At 53.7% G+C, this 24338-nt stretch overlaps 1 protein-coding gene across 3 annotated transcripts; it reads left to right on the forward strand.

The window, feature by feature from the left end:
* The first annotated feature begins 1165 nt into the window (after nt 1-1165).
* On the forward strand, nt 1166-23251 carry PLEKHO1 (pleckstrin homology domain containing O1). Of its 3 annotated transcripts, none has more exons than XM_074164487.1 (7): nt 1166-1496; nt 2406-2552; nt 15203-15343; nt 17159-17263; nt 18049-18150; nt 18625-19409; nt 19663-19887. In XM_074164487.1, the coding sequence occupies exons 1-6, from the start codon at nt 1467-1469 to the stop codon at nt 19405-19407; spliced, it is 1308 nt and encodes a 435-aa protein (XP_074020588.1). In that variant the 5' UTR covers nt 1166-1466; the 3' UTR covers nt 19408-19409; nt 19663-19887. The 3 variants fall into 3 exon arrangements, with proteins under 3 accessions (XP_074020588.1, XP_074020592.1, XP_074020591.1); XM_074164491.1 differs by having other exon boundaries at nt 1467-1496; nt 18625-19167; nt 19216-23251; XM_074164490.1 differs by having other exon boundaries at nt 1470-1496; nt 2415-2552; nt 18625-23251.
* The last annotated feature ends 1087 nt before the right edge of the window (nt 23252-24338 follow it).

Here is a 24338-nt window from a genome sequence, read left to right on the forward strand (position 1 = left end):
GTTGTTGTAGGGAAGACACGAAAAGACAGAAATACCAGCTCTTGAAAAAGAAATGATACAACCTCCTCCCCCCGCCCCCCCCCCTCCAGCCCCTCACTCACAGAAGCTCTGGAAATAGTGGAAATACTGGAAATACTCTGTGATCCGAGAGCTCGACCGCTGCTCCCGCTCCCGGCGCAGGATGTTTTAAAAGATATTAGCACCAGAAGTTACTTCATCAGGATTCTCCACGCGTTAATTCCAAAGTACTTTGGGTTCAAACACCATCCGGCGGCGGGGGCGGGCGGGGGGGGCGTGCGTGCGCCAGACTAGGGCTCAGAGGGAAGGTTTTCACTGTAAATCAAGCAAAGGATCAATTAATCAATGACTGATCGATCCCTTTCTATTGATCTAGTTCTGAACAGAACCATTTTCCCATTTCTCTGGGTTTTTCTCTCTCTTTTTTTTACACCCTTCTCTTCCAAACCCAGCCTCTGGCCTCAGCCCCGCACTCGGGTAGTTCTGGACTCGCGGGACATTCCGGCGGGGGGGAGGAGAGTAAACAAGCAGGAAAAAAGGTAGTTTTTAAGGCAGGACATACAGGGGGGAGACCAAATAAGTAGAAAAATGGTATTTTTTTCAGAAGCCAAGCACCTCCTCACTTCTGGGGAGCTGTGCTCCGAATCTCCCTGGCTTTTTGCCCTGGAAGTCCATACCTTCCGTGCTGGGAAGCGACCCCCTTCTCCCTGGCCCCCCTCCCCAGGGAATGTCCCCCCCCCAACCCTCTTTTTATTTGTCCTCCCAAAACCTCGGCCACTTTCTTGGCAGAAAACAAAAAAAAAAAAAAACAACTCCTTTCCCATCTCCGGGGAAGTTTCGCCGCGATCTGTGCCATATCCCGGAACGCGGCTCGGACATTGATGGGATGGGGACACATACACATGTGATGTGACAACGTGCCGGTCCCCCCCCCACCCCCCCCCCCCGTTGACCCCCCCCCCAGCCTGGACCCCTGGCATCGGCAGTGAGTCAGAAACAAAGAAGGGAAAGGGAAAAAAAAAAAAAAAAAAAACCCTCGTGGGCTGCGATTCGCCCTTTTTTGTGAACCCCAGACGTCATTCGCGCACGGCTATAGATGGAGCTCGGGAGCCCAGGCCAGCCCAGTGCAAGCCCACCCCAGCTCCGTGATGGTGGTGGTGGCGGTGGCTGGTGGGGGGGGACACGGTGTCTCGGTGGCCCAGGATGCCTTCCAGGGACGGGTTGGTCCCCACGTAAACGGGGGGCGGCTGTGATCCCCCAAGGGTGAAGGCTGAGAGGGAGGAAGAGGAGGCTGCCGTGTATTTTCCCAGCCACGCTCTAACCAAGAGGAGGCCGCCGGGAGCGCCCCCCACCCCCCCCCCCCCCACCCCCCCACCACACTTTTCTCATCCATCCCCCCCTTCCTTCCTCCCCCCCCCCCCACCTTTTTCTCCCCATCTCTCTCCGGAATGATGAAAAAAAATAATTCTGCAAAAAGGGTGAGTGGAATCGGTTCTTCTTCGGGGCAGGGTGGGGTGGGGGAGGCTCCCGGATGTTTTTTTTTGGGGGGGGGGGTGTCTCTTGATTTCCAGTTGGTCGCTTCGCTTTGCAAAAAGGCCGAAAAAAGCCCCCCCCCCCAAAAAAAAAACCCCAAAATCCCAACCAGCTCAAAACAAACCCAGCGCCCGTCTCTCTCTCCCTCTCCCCCCGGCGCTTCTCCTTCCCCGGGAGGGACTATTCGCCGCTCGGTGCCGAGCGATTGGCATTTTTGGATGGCAAGGAAATGATAAAAAACCCGGCGACACCATCAATCCGTCGCTTCCCCCCCCCCCACCTCTTTATCCCCCCCCGCCCCGGTGTCTGCTGCACCCGGGGGGGATCTCATCGCTGCCCAGGCAGAAATCCTCGCTAGAAACCCATCGCCTCCGGGATGAATCGGTCGGAAAAAGGCTCCAAAATGCCTTTTTTTTTTTTTTTTTCCCCACCGCGGTATATATATATCTATATAAAAAAAAATATATCCAAAATGTAAATTCTCCCCAACGCTGCCCTCTTCCATGGGGAAAGGCTTAAATAATAAAATACCGTGAATATACCATAAAAAAAAAAAAAAAGAAGAAAAGCCTTTCTTATATAATGCCCCAAGCCCTGCCTGCGATTTTTGCATCGTCCCCCAGATATTATTGTTGTTGCTTCTTCATCTCTGCAGCAGAAAAACAAAAATCCACGTCGAGTGGATCCAGCAAAGTACCTGGGTCCCGGCTTCGGTGGAGAGAGGGGCTGGAGGGGGGGGGGCAGGCGAAAGTTGGGCAAAGAATGGGGGGGGGAAAAAGAGGGGAGAAGAGCATAAAAGGGAGAATAATACCATTTCCCCCCCCCCCATTTTCTTCCCCTTCTCTTTGTGTCAGGGGCCACAGGATGGAAACCAGCAATCTGTGCAGCCGGAGAAGGTGGGCTGGGTGCGGAAATTTTGCGGGAAGGGCATTTTTCGGGAAATCTGGAAAAACCGTTACGTGGTTTTGAAGGGAGATCAGCTTTACATCTCGGAGAAGGAGGTAGGATCGGGTTCATTTTCCTTTCCCATCCCCCCACTTCCCCCCCCCCCCCACTTTTTCCTCCCCTTTGCATATGAAAAGCTCACACCGAGGGGCCTTTTCCCAGCCCCTCCATCCCCAGCCCCGCTCCAGGAGCCTTTTTTTTTGGGAGGGGGGGGCTTCTTTTCTCCCCGATTTGGCCCCGGAGGAACCTGGTGCGTGGGTTCCCGCGGCGGCTCCGAGCTGGGAGACATTTTCCCAGGGCTGGACCCACGGAAAGGATTCACATAAAATCCTTTTAAGGATTTTAAAGCCACTCATCCTTCTTTTCCGCCCGCCAGCTTCCTTCTGTCCCTGTCCCCCGGCATTAAGTTGGACACTGCTCTTGTTCCCAGCTCTATTTGGGAATAACTCAGGTCTCCCAGCGGGAATTGCATCCCTGATCTCCTGTATTTCCCCCCCCCCTCAAACCCCATGGAAAGGGAAAAGGGAGGATTTTAACCAGGGATTCAACACCTTGTTGAAAAACGTGTGTCCCCCCCTCTTCTCCCCGCCTCCGGCGATGGCCCTTCCCAAGCTCATGGCGGGCACTGGCCGGAGTTGTGGCCACGGGAAGAGGCCCAGGAGCTGTTCGGAGTCAGGCTGGTGTTAGGATGGGGTATTTTGGGATAAAAACACGGATGTGGGGCTTGGTGGGTTTCGAGACCCATTGCGGGGGGGGGGGGGGGTCTGCTGTTCACCCGGACCGGCTTTACCAGTTGAGGATCTGGAGAGATAACAGGGTGCCAAGCGCCAGGAGTAATTTGATTTAGAGGCTAATTGAATCACGGGGTAATGGCAAAGTGCAGATGGATCGGGGGTTATTAGGAGACAGAAATAGCCTAAAAGCAGAGGGACAGCCCCGGTCGCGCTCCATTCCCTGTGGGCATTTCACAGCTCCCCTCCATCCCTCGGCTGCTCCGGAACCGGAGACAGACACAGGAGCGGGGAATAAATGTGGGGTTCAGGCTGGGGGTTCAAGTAAAGAGACCTAAAAAGAGTAAGATTAGAGACTGTGGACAACCCTAGAGGTGATGAAGCACTAAATCTATAACGAATTTATGGATACATTATGGATGGGGAAAGTCGGATGGAAAGAGGGCTGCGAGAGGCACACGGCGAGTGGTACAAACCTCCTTGGATTTTGGGGTTCATGCCGTGTTTCCCAGCAGACTGTACGGAGTGGATGTCTCAATGGCAGCCCTGTTTGTCTTCCACGGCTCTTACCAGCAGCTCCCACACCTCTGGGGGCCACAGATCAGAGTTTCAAAACCACTAGAGAGACAGGTTACAAGGTTGGGGGAGTTTTACCTGCTGCCTCGTCTTATCCCAGTCCGGGCCAGTGGCTGTACTGGGGCGCTTGGAGCACGTGCTGGAACGGAGATGGAACTGGAGCTTGTACTTTTGGAGTCAGGACCTGGAAGACAAACAACCGTGAGCAAGTCCCAATGACAGGGGAGATGGCAGCTGGGATCAGGCTGTGCCCACGCGGCTGGAACTGCTGGGAAGGGACTGGGAATAGGCTGGATGGGGGGGCGGTTCTGCGCTGGTGAAACCACTGCAGGCTGGGGAGATGCTGAACAGTGTTAGTGGGACACTGAAGGGTCCCTCAGGAGGGTGTGAAGAGGCAGGATCAGCGATGGGACGGGATAATACTGCCGTTCCCAGCGGAGTTGGCAGGGACGCTGTGACTGTGGGTTTGGGGACACTTAGAGATGCTCCCGGGAACTTTTCAGGGTCCCTCTCTCCGTCTTTCCGTGGGAAAGGAGCCATAGGGGTTGGCAGAGGGAGAAATGGCCCCGCCGAAGCACAGGCAGAGCGATGTCACCGCGGTGTCCCTGTAGGTGGGACAGGATGGGGACTGCCACCCAGGCAGCACCGACGCCTGAGCTCATGGGATGGTTCTGCCCAGGCTTAGGGCTTCTCGGAGAGGGACATCGCTCCCAGAGAACGATTCGGTGCCCGAAAACCCTGAGAAGCCTCTGAAGAACCCACCAGAGATGGACCGTGGTGTCTCTCCACCCCAACCCTGCTCCTGTGGGGCTGGAGGAGCTGCTCCCACAGCCTCCGTCTGCAGCCCAGACCTGGCAGTGGTGGCTCTCGGGGACAGCAGAGCCATGCTGGGTGGCACAATACACTCCCCTAAGCTGGGTGTCCACCCTCCCTTGGATGGGAAGAGCGTTGGATCTTGCCTGGGAAAAAAACCCACAAGAGCGTTTTCCAAAATTTTGGCCACCCTGAAGTCACCAGCTGGACTGTCGCTGGTGACAGTGCCAGCAGGATGTCCCGGACACCCAGTGGGTGGCTGTGTCTCTGTCTGGTACCCCAAGTGTTTGAATCCTGGGGGATAAACCGACAGCAAAGGCTCTGCTTGGCTAAGGAGCAGGAACGCTCCTTGGAAGAGGCTGCCCAGAGAAGTGGTGGAGTCACCATCCCTTGGGGGGGCACTCTTGATGAGGGAGGGGAGGATGGGACGAGGGGGAAGGGTTTTAAGCTGAAAAAGGAGAGATTTAGGTTAGATCTGGGGAAGAATTTCTTTATTTTGAGGGTGGTGAGAGCCTGGCCCAGGTTGCCCAGAGAAGCTGTGGCTGCCCCATCCCTGGAGGGGTTCAAGGCCAGGCTGGACGGGGCTTGGAGCAACCTGGGCTGGTGGGAGGTGTCCCTGGATGGAACCGGGTGGTCTTTAAGGTCCCTTCCAACCCAAACCATTCCATGATTCTGTGATTTCAAAGCCGGGCAGACGTGGTGCTGAGGGACACGGGTCAGTGGTGGGTTTGTCAGTGTTGGGTTGATGGTTGGACTGGATGATCTGAAAGGTCCCTTCCAACCTGGACAATTCTATGACTCTCAGCCTGAGAAAGACACAGGAATCAACACCAGGGAAGATGCGCAGGAGAAAGATATCTGTCTGTCTGTCTGTCTGTCCCTCCCTCCCTCCCCAAACCCAGCCACCGCTCAAATACCCGTGTGCTCCGGGCCCCGAGGAAGGACGGGGGCTGCCCCAGGGGCCGCGCGGGTGCTGGTTCCCAACAAGGAGCTTTTGTCTTTGCTTCGTTTCTTTACGGGGCCGGGGGGGGTGGTGGTGGTGGTGGTGGTGGTGGAAAACCCCCAGTGCATGTGCAGCCGAAGCAGCTCTGTGGTTTCTACGGGTGGGAAAGACCATAAATAACAGGCGGCAGCGACTGCCTGTGTCTTTATAAGGAAGAATCTGTGGTTGTGCAGAAACGCGGTCGCGGAGGTAACGTCTGGCTGTGTGTGTGTGTGCCGGGGGTAGGGGGGGGGGGGGGCTCTGCGCACCCGCCGGGATGAGGAATGCTCCGCTGTCACCAGGTCCGGCATCTCCGGGAATCTCGATATTCCTGGAAGATTTTGAATCTCTGGGAATTCAAAATTCCTGAAGGATTTTGGTGGCCCGGGGACAGCATCTGCCTGTGCGGAGGGAGGGCACGCATTTGGGGTGGCCGCCCATCGCTCGTGCGTCTCCCAGACTTTCTGTTCAAAGACAGACGGGTTTTTTAACACACAAAGTGGGGTTTTTGGTACCGGCTGGACCGTTATTCCTCAGCAAAGCCAGGATTTCACGTACCAACACCACCCGAGATCCGCCCTGGGGGCTTTTGCCCTGCAATCCCTCCTGCCCTCAGGGCTCAACGCTTGTTTGGGAGCTCCCTTCCCCGGCAGCAGGCACCTGCAGCTCCTGCAAACAGCTTAATAAATTGGGATTTGATGGAGCCTCTTTTAGGTTGGGGTTTTTTTTTTTCACACACCAGATTGTTGCCCGGTGGAGAAAATGGAGCCGCTGGCCAGTTGCGTGAGAGGCTCTTCGCGGCTCTGGAGAAAGGGTCTCCGCTTGCAGACCCCCTGCCACCACCAAGGGGGGGTGCATCCAGAGAGAATTAGACAGTGGAGACCCCAAGGAGATGGGAATAAAAAACTCCAGCAGAAATGGCCACTAAACAGGCTGAATCTCAGGCCGATTTCTGCAGAGGAGCCTCAGTTGTCCGTTTCCGCAAAAGATCAAAGCCCTGCTCTGCTATAAATTATTTTTGCTCCATCAAAGCCATCGGAGCACCGTGGATCTGGTGGATGGAGCAAAGGAGTTAACTCATATTAACCTTGAGGTTTCTTGTCAGCTTCTCTGAAGCTCGGCGGCCGCTCTGGACCAGATGGCAGGTTGTTGGGGTCTAACGCGGGACTCACGGCCTCTCTTCCGGCTCGGAGCAGAAGGGGTTAAATTCCAGGACTCCTGGATGCCATCCTCAGCTCCTCCACGCACTCCCTAAATGAATTCAAACCAGACATTTATTTACTTTTGCCTGAATTTCTCCATCTGGCAAGCAGGGCTAATAATACTCCTCTCCCTCGGGCACAAGGTGCCTGGGAAAGGGGGGGATTCGTGTGTCACGGACGGTGGGATCCCTCGGGAAAGGTGTCAGCTCAGGGCAGGGAATGATGCTGGGACCTGGAAGGGCTGAAGGGAAAGGTTTCCAAAAAGTAAACTCCCACAATATCCAGATGCCATCAATATCCACATCGATTCCTGCCGGGAACCTGTGCGCTTTTTCCCTTGCCTGCCTCGCACCTGGGCTTGCAGGTTAGAGACGAGCCCTGATTTATTTATTTAGGTTTATTTATTTAGGAGAAGATGGGGAGCCCTTGATGGAAGCCTGGGCTTTCTCCCTGGCAGAAACCAAGCCTGGGAGGAAAGGAAATATATTTTTATCAGACTAGTTGATACACCTGGAAAATGCAAAACTGGAATTTTGAGCCTCGATGGTTGGACTAGATGATCTCAAAGGTCCCTTCCAACCTAGAAAATTCTATGATTCTATGAATTCTATGATTAGGGCATCAGCCTTTGGAAGGTGGGAAACCTCCTCTAACACCTACAACCTTTTGCTCTCCCAACCCTGCACCAAAGCGGCGGCCGGGGCTTATAGAGCTCATTTCGGCAGGGGCTGGGAGCCTGCAGAGCTCTGTAGCCCCCGCTGCGAGCCCAACTCTGTGAACTTATGCAAAAAAAAAAAACCAAAAACCTCACCCCCCTTCATTATTTAACATTTGGTCACCAGCCAAAAAAAAAAAAAAAGAAAAAGCATTTTGGGGAAAAACACACACAAGAAGATCATAGAATGTGCCGATGAGCTCTGCTGAGGGAAAGAACACCCTCTGAGGATGGTTTTTTGCTTTCCTTCCCCTCGTTCCCCTCCACACCGGTTCCCTCCCCACCCCCCCCTCGTACCCCCTTCACCCCTGCAAATTTCTGGTAATTGTTCTCTGGTTTCTAGCCCAGCTTTGTTATTGCTCCGCGCTTGGGAATAGCAGTCGGGCTAAGGCAGACACAGCTGGGCTCCTACCACTTCCTGAGAGGAAGCCCAGGGCTGTCCAGACAGCATGAACGGGCTCTGTGATGACGAGATGTTAATGAGGAAAACGCTTCTGGGGGCTTCCTTAAGCCTTTTCTTGTTTGCTACCAAAAGCCTCGACTCAATTAAGCACAAGAGCACTTGAGAAGGAGGCTGTTCTCGCTCCTCGTTTGTTACGGCGCCATCAAACACCGCCCAACTCTCTGCCAGGAAGGGTTGTGTGTCTGTGTGTCCACCCTCGGAGGAGTGTCTGGAGCTCACATACGTGTTCCACGCGTGTGATGGAGCCTGCAAAGTGCTCGTGGTGGTTCCGTGCATGTGCTGTTCGTGCGCTCGGTACCGAGATGGTGCTTCGTGGTGCGTGTTTGCCTCTGGGGAAGGGGGTGGCCGTGTCTTCCGTGTCACGTCTGCGGTCGGGACGAGTGGAAAGCATCACAGAATCATGGAATGGTTTGGGTGGGAATGGACCTTGAAGCTCTTCCAGTTCCAACCAGATGGGAAACACCTCCCACCAGACCAGGTTGCTCTAAGCCCTGTCCAACCTGGTCTTGAACCCTGTGTCCACAGCGTTTTGCAGGTCTCTGTTACTGTAATAGCTCAAACTCTCCCAAAGCTCCTTGTATTTCTTCTCCTAGTTCCTTTGCAGACCAGAACCACACAGGCTGTGAGGCTGGGGAACTGAGGAGAATGAGGAGAACAAGGAGCCAGTGACAGGACAGGCCATTAAATACCGGTCTCTCATTAAATTCAGGTCTCCCATTAAACTTGGGTCTCCCATTAAACTCAGGTCACCCATTAAATTCAGGTCTCCCCCATCACCTCCCAGTCCCCTCACCAGTTCTCCTTCCCGGCACCGCCGGAGCTGCTGGACACAGGGATGGATTCCCATCCTGGGACAGCCTGGTTTTAGTTAAGCTCTTGCAGAAATGTCTGTCCCTTGCTCAGCTTGAGGAAGCGAAACTTCGAGTCTCAGCTCGAGAGGGGAAGGCGCTGCCCCCGAGACGGCCCATCTTTGGATATTCAGCCTCGCTGAGAATCTGGGGGTTTCTGGTTACACCCCGAGCCACATTCTGACCTCTAGAGTGTCTCCTGGATACGTTACACTCGGTGTCTTGTGATTTTTCTGCACCTTCCGCATTTGCTTCGAGCGTGTGGCATCTCAACGGGGAACTGCTCGGGCAAAACACCACCCCCCCCAAAAAAAAAAAAAAAAAAAAAACACAAAAACCCCAAGGAAAACCTCAGGAAGCAGAACTTCTCCTGGTGACTGCCTGACGGCCCTTCCTCTGCGCTCCTGGTGCGGCCCCAGAGCTCAGCCCTGCCCTGAATCAGGGGGGTTCAGAGTTGTTGCAGGTGACGACTTGATGAGGGAGGAAATTTTAACTCTCCATCATCAAGACACCCAACGGGCAGTTAATTTAAACCCCATCGGGGATCCTCCCGTTGTCAGAACGGTGCGAAAGAGCCTTGGCAGCAGGAAAAACAGACCTTTGGAGAGACCAGGTCAGAGCCTTTGAGAGGAGGTACTTTGGGCACCACAGCTGATGTTCTGACCCACAGGATGGCCAGGACCCACAGCGCCGCGGTGGCCGGTGTCCCTTCGTGCTGGCCCCGCCGGGCAGCAGCTGCAGGGGCGAAGGCGTCCCAAGAATGCAGCCCCCCCTTCTTCATCCTCAGCACTGCACCAGCAATGTCAGTCTCAGCACATCTCCCCAGCTGCGGGCCCAGATTAGGCACTGGCCACGTGGCTACACCCCGAGCAGCGGCAGCTGCCACTGAGGGTGGGGGGACCCTCTGCTCTAATGGCCCCAGCGTCCAATGTACCCCGCTTTAGGGACCTGGCTTTGTCTTAGGTGACAAGGGACAGCTTGGTTTCCTTCTCTGTGCCTCAGTTTCCCCTCCCACGCCTGGCCCACTTGGAGCGTGGAAGCGTTTGGACTTCATGGGGTCCAACCAGGCCAAGGGCAGGGTCCTGCCCCTGGGTGGGGGCAGCCCCCGGTCCCAGCCCGGGATGGGGATGGAGGGATGGGGAGCAGCCCTGCCCAGAAGGGCTTGGAGGGGCTTGGAAGGGGGGTAAAAGCTGGCCACAGGCCTGCACTGTGTGCTGGCAGCCCAGCAAGCCCCCCACCCCCTGGGCTGCATCCCCAGCAGGGTGAGGGGGGGGGATTCTGCCCCTCTGCTCCCCTCTGGGGAGACACCCCCCCCACCCCAAGTGCTGCCTCCAGCTCTGGGGCCACCAACAGCAGAAGGACACGGAGCTGTTGGAGCGGGGCCAGAGGAGGCCCCGGAGATGCTGGGAGGGCTGGAGCCCCTCTGCTGGGAGGGGGGGCTGAGAGAGTTGGGGGGGTTCAGCCTGGAGAAGAGAAGGCTCCGGGGAGACCTTGGAGCCCCTTCCAGTCCCTAAAGGGGTGCCAGGAAAGCTGGGGGGGACTCTTGATGAGGGAGGGGAGCCATAGGATGAGGGGGAAGGGTTTTAAGCTGAAAAAGGAGAGATTTAGGTTAGATAATGGGAAGAAGTTCTTGCTGTGAGGGTGGTGAGAGCCTGGCCCAGGTTGCCCAGAGAAGCTGTGGCTGCCCCATCCCTGGAGGGGTTCAAGGCCAGGTTGGAGGGGACTTGGAGCAACCTGGGCTGGTGGGAGGTGTCCCTGCCCAGGGCAGGGGGGGCTGGAATGAGATGATCTTCAAGGTCCCTTCCCACCCAAACCATTCCATGATTCTGTGATTTCTGGGAGCATGGGGAGGGGCCAGGCTGAACCTCAGGACAAGAAATTGCTTTCTTGGTACAACACAGGCAGCAAAGCCTGCAGACAGCCATGGCAGCAAGTGCTGGGATTTATTTACCTTAATCCTTTCAATCCAGAGCTTCCCTGCAGGGTGAGGAGTGCAGGACCTACCTGCTCAGGAGGCTCTGAGGTCCCTCCGTTCACTTCACGCCAGGATCTCAGCAGCTGGGAGGAAGGAAAGACCTGCTGTCACCTCCCGCCTAGGAATGAGGTTGCCAAAATCAACTATCCTGGCCTCTCCCTTCCTAGAGCATGAAGCCAAATGGCCCCTCGTTCCTCTCAGCCTCCAACTACAGTGTGGGAAACCTTAGGAAAGGTTAATGGATCCAAAAAATACCCACATCTGAGGTGTGCAAAGCCCTGCAGGGACAGGAGAGGACACACCGCCCCAGACAGGGAAGATTTTGCCCTCTCTTGACTCCCTAAAAGGAGCTGTAGAAAAGAGGAACCATCAGGCCTTGTTTAAACCCTCTTCCCGGCAAATCAGAGAGCAAGAGGGAAACTGTCCAGGGATGGGGGACCAGACTGAGGACTTCGTACCCGGAGGAGGTGCTTAGCCTATCCCAGAACTCAGACCTTTTCTTAAAGAGCTTAAAGTTTGGCGCCCGAGACTAAAAAATCCCCCGCCCCCAACTTTCAAAAATCTACCTTCAATCTTTATTCAGCAAAGAAGAAGAAAACAAACCAGCAACTGTAAATCTCCGTCCATGGGATTAACTCCTGGGATCACTGGGAGCAGCCAGGGTGTAGGAGGAGCCGTGGGTCACACTAACATAAACAGAGATCATCACCCCAGCATAAATGAGGATAAAAGCTGCTGTTCCCCTCACAAACCATGAAATCCCTGTTCTCCTCACAAATCATGATATCTGGCTTCATTCCCTCCTGCTGACAACTGGCACCTGGGGCTAATTCCTCCCCAAAACGTTACCCAAAGACCTGCACACGCTGCCTGGCTGCCGGGAACACGTCAACCCAAATTCTCTGCAGGTGAAACCTGAAGGGTTTTATTTGTATGGTTCCAATCTCCCTGAAAATGTGGAGGAGGGTGGACACCCTCAGGTTTGTCACCCACCTCCTATCGACACAGGTGACCGGGATTTAGGCTTCAAGGATTGCTTTTTTCTTTTTTTTTCCTTTACCCACTGTCCTCAGCCCCCGAGCACTCGCCCTCTCCTGCCCCTGTTCTGTCATTCACACTCACCTCCTCCCTCTTCTTGGCCCCAGGAGGGACAAAAGAGCCGGCTGGGAGTTTTGAAGTTTGCCTTTCACCTTCCTTCTCTCTCCTTTCACTGATGACACACTGAACGCTCTGTTATTTCCCTCTGCTGTTACTTCTTCTCTTGTGTGTCTCTGTGCAGGGGACAAAGAGGGGGACATCAGTTGGCAATGCCCCTGGTGAGACACCAATCCCTGCCCATCTCAGGCTGGTGCTGAGCCTCTTCCCACCGCCCAGGACAGGACAAAGCCACATTTAAATGACTAAATTAGAGCCTCAGGTCCTTTATGGCTTCATAAGGCTCTGTACGGGAGAGAATCAGCTCCAAGTGAGCCCAAACCTGCCCGAGCTACAGCTCTGGCCAAAGGGCAGACAGACCCTCACATCCTTAGCAGTAGCCACAGGAGGACCCACCTGCCCCAAAATACCTCTGGGGGGGCTGAACCTGCCCCACCTGGTCCAAAACGTAGTGATGGGACCCCACCATCATCCTCTTAACGCAAACAGGTGTTGCTTATTCTCAGGCAGAAGCATTTTATAGCTGGTCTACGCACTCATAGGGTATTTTGGTGAAAGCCATGGTCGGTCTGTGTGGAGGGGTCTTCTCTCGGGGGGGGGGTGGGGGTGTTAGAGCCCTGGCCAAGTCTTTTAAAGGTCTTTTTAGATGTTTATTTGGACAAACTACACCCATCCTTTCTGCAGCATTGATATTCCTCTCTGTAGATGTTCCTAGAGGCAAGATATTTGAGTCCTGGCTCCCCTGGGATCACGGCGCCGGCTCCGTGTGTTGGGCTGGGGAAGTCCCAGTGACCTACATGAGCAAACATCTGGAGTCAGGAGGCAAACATCTGGCTCGGCCTCGCAGCTGGGGGCTCCGGGGGGGATTGGCTTTTCCTGCTGGATTCAGCCAAGATTCTTGGAAAGAGGTGGATTGTAGGATGGTGCTGGGAAGAGATAAAAGCCGATTAGAAAGGCACGGGGGACGGGGGGGGGGGGGGATACACAGACAGACATTATCTACCAGAGACATTTCTGTGTCTGTTCATAAAACACAGTGGCTGTTGTCATGAGCAGAAATAAGCAGTAGCTTCTGGGGCTTTGGGAGTAGCTGTGCACGGTGTCTCCCTCCCAGTTCCCAAAGACAAACTCCAGGGATAGAAGGAAAAAGGACGGAGGGGGGAACCGCAGTCATTCTGCGAGGCCAGATGGTCGCTTTATCCATGTCTCCGGTGAGAAAGCTGGATACAGCCTCTTAGTCAGCCTCTTTGTTTAAATTCTGTTGAAAACATCACGGGGAATTCCTTCGGCGCTTCCCAAAATGAGGGAGGAAAAATATTGAACGGGTTGGAGTCCTTTCAAGAAATCCAAGAGCTAAGACCTCATCTCCGTCTGCCTTCCCGGCACCCGAGTTCCTCAGACTCGGATCCCAGCCCATAACAACCCCGGCTGGAGGAGGATTAAGCCGATTGACATGGATTTGAACCTCTGTCCTCAGCAGACACGGAAAACCAAGCTCTCCCCCATCCCAGTTACCTACATTCCTCACGTTTGCCACGGAAAGAGCAGAGCTGCTCTGCTGCGGGAGTGGGATGTGAGGACAGGGCATTAAAAACTCCTGTGAGGACGGGCTGGGAGAGTTGGGGGGGTTCAGCCTGGAGAAGAGAAGGCACCGGGGAGACCTTGGAGCCCCTTCCAGTCCCTAAAGGGGCTCCGGGAAAGCTGTGTGGGGGACTCTTCCTCAGCGAGGGGAGCCATAGGACGAGGGGGAAGGGTTTGACACTGAAAGAGGGGAGATTGGGATGAGATCTGGGGAAGAAGTTCTTTATTTTGAGGGTGGTGAGAGCCTGGCCCAGGTTGCCCAGAGAAGCTGTGGCCGCCCCATCCCTGGAGGGGTTCAAGGCCAGGTTGGAGGGGGCTTGGAGCAACCTGGGCTGGTGGGAGATGTCCCTGCCCATGGTAGGGGGGGCACTGGCTGAGATTTAAGGTCCCTTCCGACCCAAACCATTCTGTGATTCTATGAAAACAGCAATTAAAGGGAAGACCTTACAAAACTAAAGGCAGATTCAGGCTCTGCATTCCCCAAGTGATGGCACCTCCAGGTTGGGGTCTGTCATGGGGCAGCATCAAGAGCCCTGGCTTCCCCCCCAACTCAGCCCTGCAAAAGTCCCACCTTTAATTTAAGCCCCTGTGATATTTCTCTCTAGCTCTGTGCCTGTCACAGCAGGGCTAGCAGAGGAGGAAGTGTCGGGCAAAAGACCTGGAAAAAGTGAGATTTTGTAAAAGCTTCCCCTTGATGGCTCTAAAGGACACCCAAGAAGTGCTTGTGCCTCTGAAGGCCACCCCCTTCCTTCTTAAAACCTTCCCTGAATCCCCTGGCTGCTAAGGGTCTCTGGGGGGGCCTGGCCAGCCCCCCCAGCAGCTGCCAGAACAAACCCCATGGTGTGGGTGGTCAGTGGGGCCGGGATTCTCCCCACAGCCCCTTTCCCAGGGGATGAGCATCGGGGGAGAGCAGCAGACGCCTTGTGTGGGTAATCTGGGCCGGGATGTGCTCCATCCGCTCCCCCAAATCAGCCGTCAGCACAGCCTGCAGTAATGCCACCGGGTTAAAAATAGGAAGTGCTAATCTTGTCCCTCCAACTTTTGTTGTGCTACCTCCAGAAAAGCACCAGGCGCTAACGTGATTGCCCCTTTTAACGGGCAGAGGAAAGCCCACCTCCTCCCAGCATCTCCTGCCTCCGCCTGGACCTCCTCCTCCTCGCAGGCAGGGTCCTCTTCTTGCTGCTGGAGAAGATGCTCTTCATTTCGAGGGTCCACAAGCGTTAACATCGTGTCTGGTCACACCTGCGTCTCAGCCCAGTCCTGGGGGGGGGAGAGGCAGTTAAATCCCTGAGGAATCCGTAGAAAAGCAGGAATTAACCCAGGAGACAGTGATTTTTCAAGTGATCCTTCTAAATACGCCCCCACCTCGTTCCAGAAGGCACTCGAGTTGAAACTATCAGGCTGAAAATCTCTTGTTTCTCCCCTGAAAACCCCAGTTAATAATGCCATTAATTAATGTGTTTGTGCCTTAATGTGGACGACTCTTGCAGAGTGTTTCAGTGATCACAAAACCCCACCAGAAGCTCCAGCCCACGCTCTGCACCTTCAAACCCCCCCGGGCTGGGAGCAGCAGCCCCATCGCTGCCTCTCTCTCTGACGTCTGCAAAGGCTGTAATTTTATTTTTGGGGTGGGTTTTTGTTTTTTTTTTTTTGTTTTTTTTTCAGGTAAAAGATGAAAAAAATATACAGGAAACGTTTGACCTGAGCGATTACGAGAAATGCGAAGAGCTCAGGAAGTCCAAAAGCAGAAGCAAGAAGAACCACAGCAAATTTACTCTCGCTCACTCCAGGCAGCCTGGAAACACGGTACGTTTTGCTCTTGAGAGCACGGTTCGGCCCGAGAAAAACCCAAGAAAACCTGAGAAAACCCGAGAAAACCCAAGAAAGATGTCAGATCTCGGTGTAGGCCAGGCTGCCTCCCAGATCTGAGGGTTTGAGCCACTAATTGGGGGGTGAAACTGGATAATCTCGGTTGTGGAGGGGTCCAGGTGGCATCTCATTGGTTTAAAACACATGAACATGCATTTACGGCGTCAGGACCCACAGCACCAGTGAGAGACGGGGGGAGAAGCCGAGTTTCTGCCGGGAGAGCACTGAGGCCTCTGGTTTTCTAAGTAAATACAACCATTTTCTGTGGATGTGATCACCTGAGAGTATTCTGACCTTGGGAAAGGAAGGTACCGGAATGTTTGCCAGGAGCAAGGACAAAGCCATTTTGCTGCCGCCGCTCCTGGCAGCTGCGGTTCAGCTGATTGCGTTAATTCACCATCGGAAGGGAGGCAGGGATGCTGATGGGCCTCGGGTCCAAATCCGGGCAGCATTGAAAGAGCTGCACGGGAATTTGTCCCAGGAGTTCTTTCTGCCCAGAGGAAAGCTAAAAGGCACCAGAACGGGGACTTGCCACGAGGTCTCGGTTGCCACTGAAAAAAAAGAGGTTGCCACTGGCCCAAATGCACCCACCCACAGCCACACACACGAGTTGGATTTACACTCTTCATTCCAACTTGGTTCAGGAGACCAAACTTTCCCACCCCCTCCCCTGCACTTTGAGAGGGATTTTGTAACACCAGGGACTGCGAAAAGGGAAGAGAAAGGGAAAATGGAAAGCGGCTGCGCTGTCCCCAGGCACCCTGAGCAAGGAGAGGGCTGGAAAAAATGTTAGAGAGGCCAAACCTCATTTCTACCGAGTATCTCACTTGAAAAAAACGAAGGGCAACGGAGCTGGTGAGGGGTCTGGAGACCAAAGAGAAGGTCTCTTGGAGCGGCTGAGGGAGCTGGGGGCGTTCAGCCTGGAGAAAAGGAGGCTGAGGGGAGACCTTCTCGCTCTCTCCAACTCCCTGAAAGGAGGGGGTAGCCAGGGGGGGGTCGGTCTCTTCTCCCAAGGAACAGGCGATGGGACAAGAGGAAACAGCCTCAAGTTGCTCCAGGGGAGGTTTAGGATGGAGATTGGGAACAATTTTTACACGGAAAGGGTTGTGAAGCCTTGGAAGAGGCTGCCCAGGGCAGTGGTGGCGTCACCATCCCCGGAGGGATTTAAAAGCCGGGCAGACGTGGTGCTGAGGGACACGGGTCAGTGGTGGGTTTGTCAGTGTTGGGTTGATGGTTGGACTGGATGATCTAAAAGGTCCCTTCCAACATCAGCAATTCTATGATTCTATGAAAAATACCCTAAGGATCCGGCATCCCCTGCACACACCATATTTTCAGAACTGCTCTGCCCTCGGTGTGCATCTGACATACCAAAGTAGGGAAAATCTGGCTCCTTCCGTGGGTTCCTCCTGGAGCTGCTGGTCCAACAGCCCCCGTCAATGTCTGAGGTGGCCACGGAGAAATGGCCCGTGAGCGGCAGATGCTGCACCATCGTTTGACGAAGGCAAAAACCCAGGCTGGTGTGTGGGAAGGCAAAGAGGGAGAAGGAGGAACTGCAGCCACCAGGGAAGTAAATATGGCAAACAGCTTTTGGGTTGAAAAGTTGGGTATTTGTGAGGAATCGGGTCTGCTTCGTGTTTTCCCACGGAGGCAAACCAGCTGTAAAGGCTGCGGAGCTTTTCTGCAGGCAGGGAGAGCGTGAAAGCATCTCTGTACAAGTTTAGTCACTGACCTGAATTCCCTTTTTTGTAGGCACCGAATCTCATCTTCCTGGCTGTGAGTCCAGAAGAGAAAGAGTCATGGATTAACGCCCTCAACTCCGCAATCACACGTGCTAAAAACCGCATCTTGGATGAGGTGAGCGGGACGCTGAGGGCCGGGCCCGGGCTCCCTTGTCTTGACAAAGTCCAGACACCAACAAGCCTTGGACCAGTGATCCCGGACACATCCCATGGCATCCCTCACCCCATCCCAGACACATCCCACCACATCCCAACCCCTATCCCAGCCCCATCCCAATCCCATCCCACTGCATCCCTCACCCCATCCTGGGCCCATCCCAGTCCCGTCCCACTGCATTCCAACCCCCACCCCAGTCTCATCCCAATGCATCCTGACCCCCATCCCGACCCCCATTCCAGTCCCATCCCACTGCATCCCTCACCCCATCCCGGACTCATCCCACTGCATCCCTCACCCCATCCCGAACTCATCCCACTGCATCCCCAACCCATCCCAGTCCCATCCCACCTGCATCCAAACTCCATCCCACTTGCATCCCTACCCCAGTCCAGCCCCATCCCGGCCCCATCCTGACCAGTGGCATCCCCAGCCCATCCCAGTCCCATCCCAGCTGCATCCCAGCCCCATCCCGGCTGCATCATGACCAGTGTGTTGTCAACACTGTGCAGGGCAGGTGTAAAACCCCTGCTTTGAGCAAAGGACCCTGGCCCAGGGGTTTGCGGGAGAAATTCACCCTCAGCACGTGGGTCACAAGGGAAAGGGAATCCCGGAGGAATAAAGGATGTGCCACAGTGCGTCTGGCTGGTCAGCACAGTCTGGCTGGTCACGGCTACAGAAACGAGGGGTGGCTCACGTTTCCTGGGCTCCCAGGCGTTCACTAGCCTTTCTCGCCACTTTAGGTCACTGTGGAGGAGGACAGCTACCTCGCCCACCCAACGCGCGACAGGGCGAAAATACAGCACTCCCGACGCCCCCCAACACGGGGACATTTGATGGCTGTGGTACGTAGAGCAAATGCCAAGACCCCTGCTTCCGTAGAACTCCCTTGCGATTATTCCATTTATAAGGTAAATGCAAAAAGACCTGGTGTTTGAGCTCTGGCCCCAACTGAAAATTGTCCTAAGACCCAGGAGGGTGGTGGGCGACCAGATCTTGTCCTGCGTTCTTGTAGACCTTGCACAAACCCTTTTTCAAGGTGCTAGTTTGCCATCTGGCATCATTTCATTGCTGAAAATGAAACGTTCCTTCAAGTTCCTGACAGAGAATAACCGTTATAGCTGGGGAACTCAGCCATGGGTGAGCACAGATGGCTTGTCCAAGGCTCTCCATCTCAGCTACAAACCCGGGGCTCTGTCACGAGGTCACACTTGCTTGTATTCCTGGTCCATCCCGGCGCAGGCGACGCGTATCTCGGGTATAAAAGACACTCAGCGTGTGGTTCCAGTGATAACACAGCTCTTTATCTGCTTCTCCAGGCATCTACCTCAACCTCTGATGGCATGTTGACGCTCGACCTGATCCAGGAGGAAGACGCCTCTCCGGAGGATCACAGCACCTGCGAAGAGAGTTTCCGGGTGGACCTGGATAAGTCGGTGGCACATCTCACCGCTGGCCGGCGCCGCTCCGATTCAGAGAACGTCAAGCCATCAGAGAAAGGCCGGACGGGGAGCCTCCCGCGACGGGAGGTGACCTCGTGGGACAGATCCGGGCAGCGCAATGACTCCTTTGAGAAAGGGACCATGTACACGCCGCAGGTCCCTAAAAAGCTCTCACACTCGGAAAAGAATAAATGTGCCTCCATGGAAGAAATTCTGTCTCGACGGGATTCTTCCACGCACCGGGCGGTGCTGAGGAGGGGGCTGGAGGCTCAGTTTGCCTCGGCAGAACCGGAGCAACTGTCCCGGATACAAGAACTGGTTGCACTGAAACTGGAAAAAACTCAGGAACTGCTGACAGAGGTGAAGGGCTACGGGGAAGGCAAGAGAAAGACCAAGGATTCCACCACCAGCACCACCACCGCCACCACCACCACCACCTCTTCTTCTTCTTCCTCATCATCTTCCAAGTCGGACTCTGAAAGGATCCTGCAGGAATCGGAGAGGTTGCTGGGGGAGGCTTCTTCCACCTGGAGCCAAGCCAAGAGGGTGCTGCAGGAGATCAAAGAGCTGAGGGACCTGTACAAACAGTTTGAACTCCAGCAGTCGGACTCGAAACCCAAACAGAGCTCACAGTCTCAGTACAGGAAGAGCATGATGTGAAGGCAAGCCTTGGGATTGGGAAGCCGGGGGGTGGGGGGGAAACAGGGGAGGGCGGCCTTTCGGTCTTTTTTTTTTTAATTATTATTATTTACAGTGTTCAAAAGAGTGAAAAGGTGCCTGTTCTCACCCAGATTTTCTTCTCAAAGCTTGAACCCTTCCTTCCCTCCACCGCATCCCCCGACGAAACCAACCCCATGTTCCAATAAATTCAGTTTATACCTCCTGGTTTTTCAAGAGCACCCCTTTGCACCGCAGGCCCCCAGCTTCTGTCGTGCTCGGAGGACGGAGGAAAGCCACCGGTCCCTGGAAAACGCCTCTGCATGGCTGGAGCAGCACGTGCATAACGACGGGGACAGATGCTCTTTGCGCTGTACAAGCCCTGGCTTTGCTGCTCTGACGCCCGAGCTGTACCCGGCGTTACGGCTCCTTGACCCAAGAGTCTCCTCTTGTTCCCTCACTGTCCTCTTGGAAATAAATGACAAAAAAAAAAGCAAAAAAAAAAAAAAAAAAAAGTGTCCGTTCCAGCCAATGCTTGGAAGTCCCCGTTATCCGGGAACTGTCTTGAAGATGCTCAGAATTTCGGGCCGACCTGGAATTTTACATGAAGCACTTGCTGGACTGTGGCTCGTGGGGCTCTGCCCTGGCACCAGTTCCTTTTGTGAACCCCCAGGGTCGGCCGCCGTTGTTCTTGTGGTACACAAATCATAAGCAGCCTTCCGGAAGGGGGGCAGCAGGTATGCAATCTGTCTTCAGACCATCCTTTCTGTCCCTCCGTGCTTTACAGACACCACCCCCCCCACCTCGGCCCCCGTGCAACGGGAGTTTGCAGTTAAACGTCTTCCTTTTCTGTGCAAATAGAGGATCAAAGCCTTGAACCGAACAGACAACCCCTACAGGTGGTCTGAGGGGGTTGTTTTCTGGCTTTTCCACTTTCATTTCATTAGTTTATTTTTATTTTTTATCTTTGAGCTGAGGGGAAATGGAAAAATCAGGGTTGTGTAAACCAAGAGCCCAAAGTAGTTTTGGTGGGTTTGATTGTGTTCTCTGGTGCGTGCCCGGGAAGGCACTGGGCAGTTGTGGCTCCCCAAAGGTCAGAATCAACCCCCCCCCCGAAATGAAAGCTGAGCCTCTGAGAGAGCTCAAATACCCTCCGCTGGGCGATGCCAAGCACTTTGCTAAATAGGTGGCTCAGTTTTCACGCCTTTAAGAAGAAAAAAAGAAAGGAGGATGTTGAGATGTCTCACAGGGCTTAAAGTACCCCGACGAGGTAACATCCAACTGTTTAAAAAAGAAAGGAAACCTAATTCCCTTACCTACATTGCAAATAATCCCTGAAAATATTAAACCCGACAGAGTTATTTCCTGGTGGCGGCTGGTGGTGTCTCTTTTCTTTCGCTGGTTGACCTCCCTTGGAGAGGAGATGGGTTGTTTTCACTGGTCACTTTTACCGCTCAGGCTCATGTTGCCGACGCGCAGTTGCCAGCGCTGCAAAGAAACCCATTTCTGGTTTGGTTTAATTAGTCTTTCTCCCCCTTCCCCTGTTAGAATTATTACTGTTGGCACTAAGTTCCTGAAAATCTTATTATTGACAAACTTCTGACCTTTGCAACAATCTTTTTACTTGTTCCCGAGCCCAGCACAGCTCTTTAAGGACAGGTTTGGAAAGGCATCGCTCATTCACCTCAGCTCTTGTCGCAGGGGTTTACATGTCACCCTTCCAGCGGTTTTTGTTCTTTTCAATGTTTTTTTCTTACATTTTCTATCACTCGAAGGATCTGCTTGGATGCATCAGAGGAAAAAACATCACCCCTAAAAGAGATGAAAAAAGCCACTCTGATAAAACCCTCCCCGCTCAGCTCTTTGATCGAGAGAACAAGAAAAATATGCAAATATTTTCCGATGTGACTTTCAGCATTAAATTTAGCCTTTTTTTCAGAATAAGAAAGCTAGGCTAAAATCCCAGGGGTTTGAATTGCACTGGGTTGGGATGGATGTGTGTTGGGACCGGCCTCCTGGGCTGATGTCAGAATGTAAGCGTGAAAATACACCTGATCCTGATCATCCAGGGGGCATTAAACGCTCTCGAGTCTTTCCTAAGCAAGAAGGTGATACAAAAATTGGCCAATTAACAGGGTGAAAATGGTGCTGGAGTCAGGGATGGAACACTAAGAGCTCACCTTGAATTCCCTGCTGCCTCCACATGATGATGGAACTGAATCCCATCGGATAAGACCTGGAGGTCCAGGCACGGTGTTGCCATCCTTAGGGCTCTGCTGTCCAGAGAAAAGGGATGCATTGTCGGAGCTGGGCAGAAAGGTGGGACCTCTTTGGAGCAACCTTTGCCAGACTTCTTTTTGTACCTAGAATGAGATTTGGAGGAAAACATAGAATCATGGAATGTTTAGAGTTGGAAGGGACCTTAAAGACCATCTAGTCCCCCCCTGCCCTGGGCAGGGACACCTCCCACCAGCCCAGGTTGCTCCAAGCCCCCTCCAACCTGGCCTTGAACCCCTCCAGGGATGGGGCAGCCACAGCTTCTCTGGGCAACCTGGGCCAGGCTCTCACCACCCTCACAGCAAAGAACTTCTTCCCCAGATCTCATCCCAATCTCCCCTCTTTCAGTGTCAAACCCTTCCCCCTCGTCCCATCGCTCCCCTCCCTGAGGAAGAGTCCCTCACGCAGCTTTCCTGGAGCCCCTTTAGGGACTGGAAGGGGCTCCAAGGTCTCCCCGGTGCCTTCTCTTCTCCAGGCTGAACCCCCCCAACTCTCTCAGCCTGTCCTCACAGCAGAGGGGCTCCAGCCCTCCCAGCACCAAAGAGTGGAGCTGATTTAGGAAATTAGGAAGAAACGACTCCCAGCCTGGGAAGAATTGCAGTTCTCGTCCTCCCAAACCCCAGGAGGCAATTTCCCAGTCTGAAATCCTAAAGGACCAAGCTGGGGGGCAGCTCTGGGTGCCCGTTTCCATCTGGGCTCTGCCTGGGCACCGACCCACAGCCGCTTCTCTGCTCCCAGTTCCCCGCTCCTGCCCTAGAAGATGCCCAGTTCTCCCACTCCTCCTGTCGAGTGCATCCAGCACAAGCGCCACACGGGATTTAGGACCATTTTTCAAACACCAGACCCCAGATTTGATCCGTTCCTCCAGTTCTCCCTCCCTTCTCTCCACCCCAGCCCAGCCCCACTGGGTGGGATCTTGTGGAGATTTACTATTTCCAAAATTGACTGGAAACTTTCTTTCAGAACATGTTCCCTGTTAGAAAGCAGCGTTTCTGACAGGGCCCAGGGAAAAAGGAATAACTTAGGAAGAAAAAAAAACCATCAAGTTTTCAGAGTAGAAACGTCTATTTTTCACTTAGGAATATTTTTGTATTACACAAAATGTGAATCTTTCCTTAAAAATCTCTCCCAAGTCAGAATAAAACGCTTGGTTTCACCAACTGTCCCCCTTCAAGAAGCCTGAGGCTGCTGCTTTTTTTTTTTTTTTTTTCCCATGGGCAATTTTTACATTGTTTTCATTCAAAACCAAATTAAAGTGGACTCGGGGAATTCTTCAGCAGGCACAAACACCAGGCTCCAACCCTGGGCTCAGCCTCGGCACTGCCAAGCACCGTATTTTGCCGGGTCCTGGCCAAATAGAGGGTTCTTTGTGTTATTATATTATTAGATGCTTCCCGAGAATATCTATAAACTCATTCCTACAACAGGAACCTCCAACTCTAGACATTGCACAAATCGAAAGGATTGAAATCTCTCCCTTTCTCCCTCCTCTCTCTTTTTATTCCTTTTTTTATTATTTATTTTCGATTTTGCAAAGTCCTCCCCCTCCGTCAATCCCGCTCCTGGGATGAGAGACAAAAAAAAAAAAAAAGCCAATTTTGAGGGAGAATGGCATGTGTATGGAAAACCTGCCAGTCATGTCAGCGCTGCTGTTCCTTCCGTTCCTGAGGGATTTCCCGAGTGGAGACCCCCCTGGGGAAGCTGTGGCTGGAGCCACCCGAGGGGACCCTTCCCCAGGGCAGGGAGAAGGGGGGGCTGAGCCCGGTTTCCCCCACCCAATTCACTGTCAGATCCCACTTAACGACAGTTTATTCTTAATTTAGCCATATAAACAGCCCACAAAGGCACTGAACACAGCAATTCCCCCCCTTATTTTCTCAAACTGAACCACGTTCCAAAGGACCGAGTAGAAATTTTGCTTTTTTTCCAAAAAAAAAAACCCCAAAACCCCTACAAACTGCAATAATAAAACTGATTCAGCCGCAATTGCAGTGATTCTCTGTAGTCTCTTCTCAGCCGTTCACCCCAGGGAGGGTGGGTGCAGGGGGGACCCCCTTCTGCCCTGGGTGGGGTCCCTGCACCAGGGGATGGGAAGGAATTTAACGGTGCTGCTGTAAAAAGGGATCTTCCTTGCCAATGGATTTGCAGTACCCTAAGTCATCGAGGAAAGGGAATTGTCCTCGAATTGCCCCTGGAACATCGGAAAACGATTCCAGCAGATTTTTTGGGAGATTTGCGAGGTTTCAGGAGCCTGATGAGCTTTATGGTGGGGGTCACTCGAACTGAGACCATGCCTGGACACTGAAGTGCTTCCCAAGGCTGAGAATGAAGGTTTGCTCTTCCCTGGATCCTGGCCTGTGGCTGCCATCTCCCCGGTGCCACGGATGGAATTCCGACCATCCCGAGCGCAGAAAATCTGAGGTTCAGTCCAGCAGGGCTAAGGGAAGATTGTGCTTTGCAGCCGGGGACAAACTCCCCGTCACCTCCAGGAGCCGTGGCAGTAATTTCAGCTTCCGAACCCTCTGGGAGCGTTGATGTTCTCGTCAAAAAAGCCCCTAAGAATCGCTCTGGGCAGCAATTTTTCTGGAAGATCAGATGTTAACGTGAATAAAACGAAGCTGAAAATGAAGAGTTTATTTATACCTGGTCTCTACACA

The sequence above is a fragment of the Numenius arquata genome, chromosome 27 (assembly GCF_964106895.1).
Source record: "Numenius arquata chromosome 27, bNumArq3.hap1.1, whole genome shotgun sequence".
Lineage (NCBI taxonomy): Eukaryota > Metazoa > Chordata > Aves > Charadriiformes > Scolopacidae > Numenius > Numenius arquata.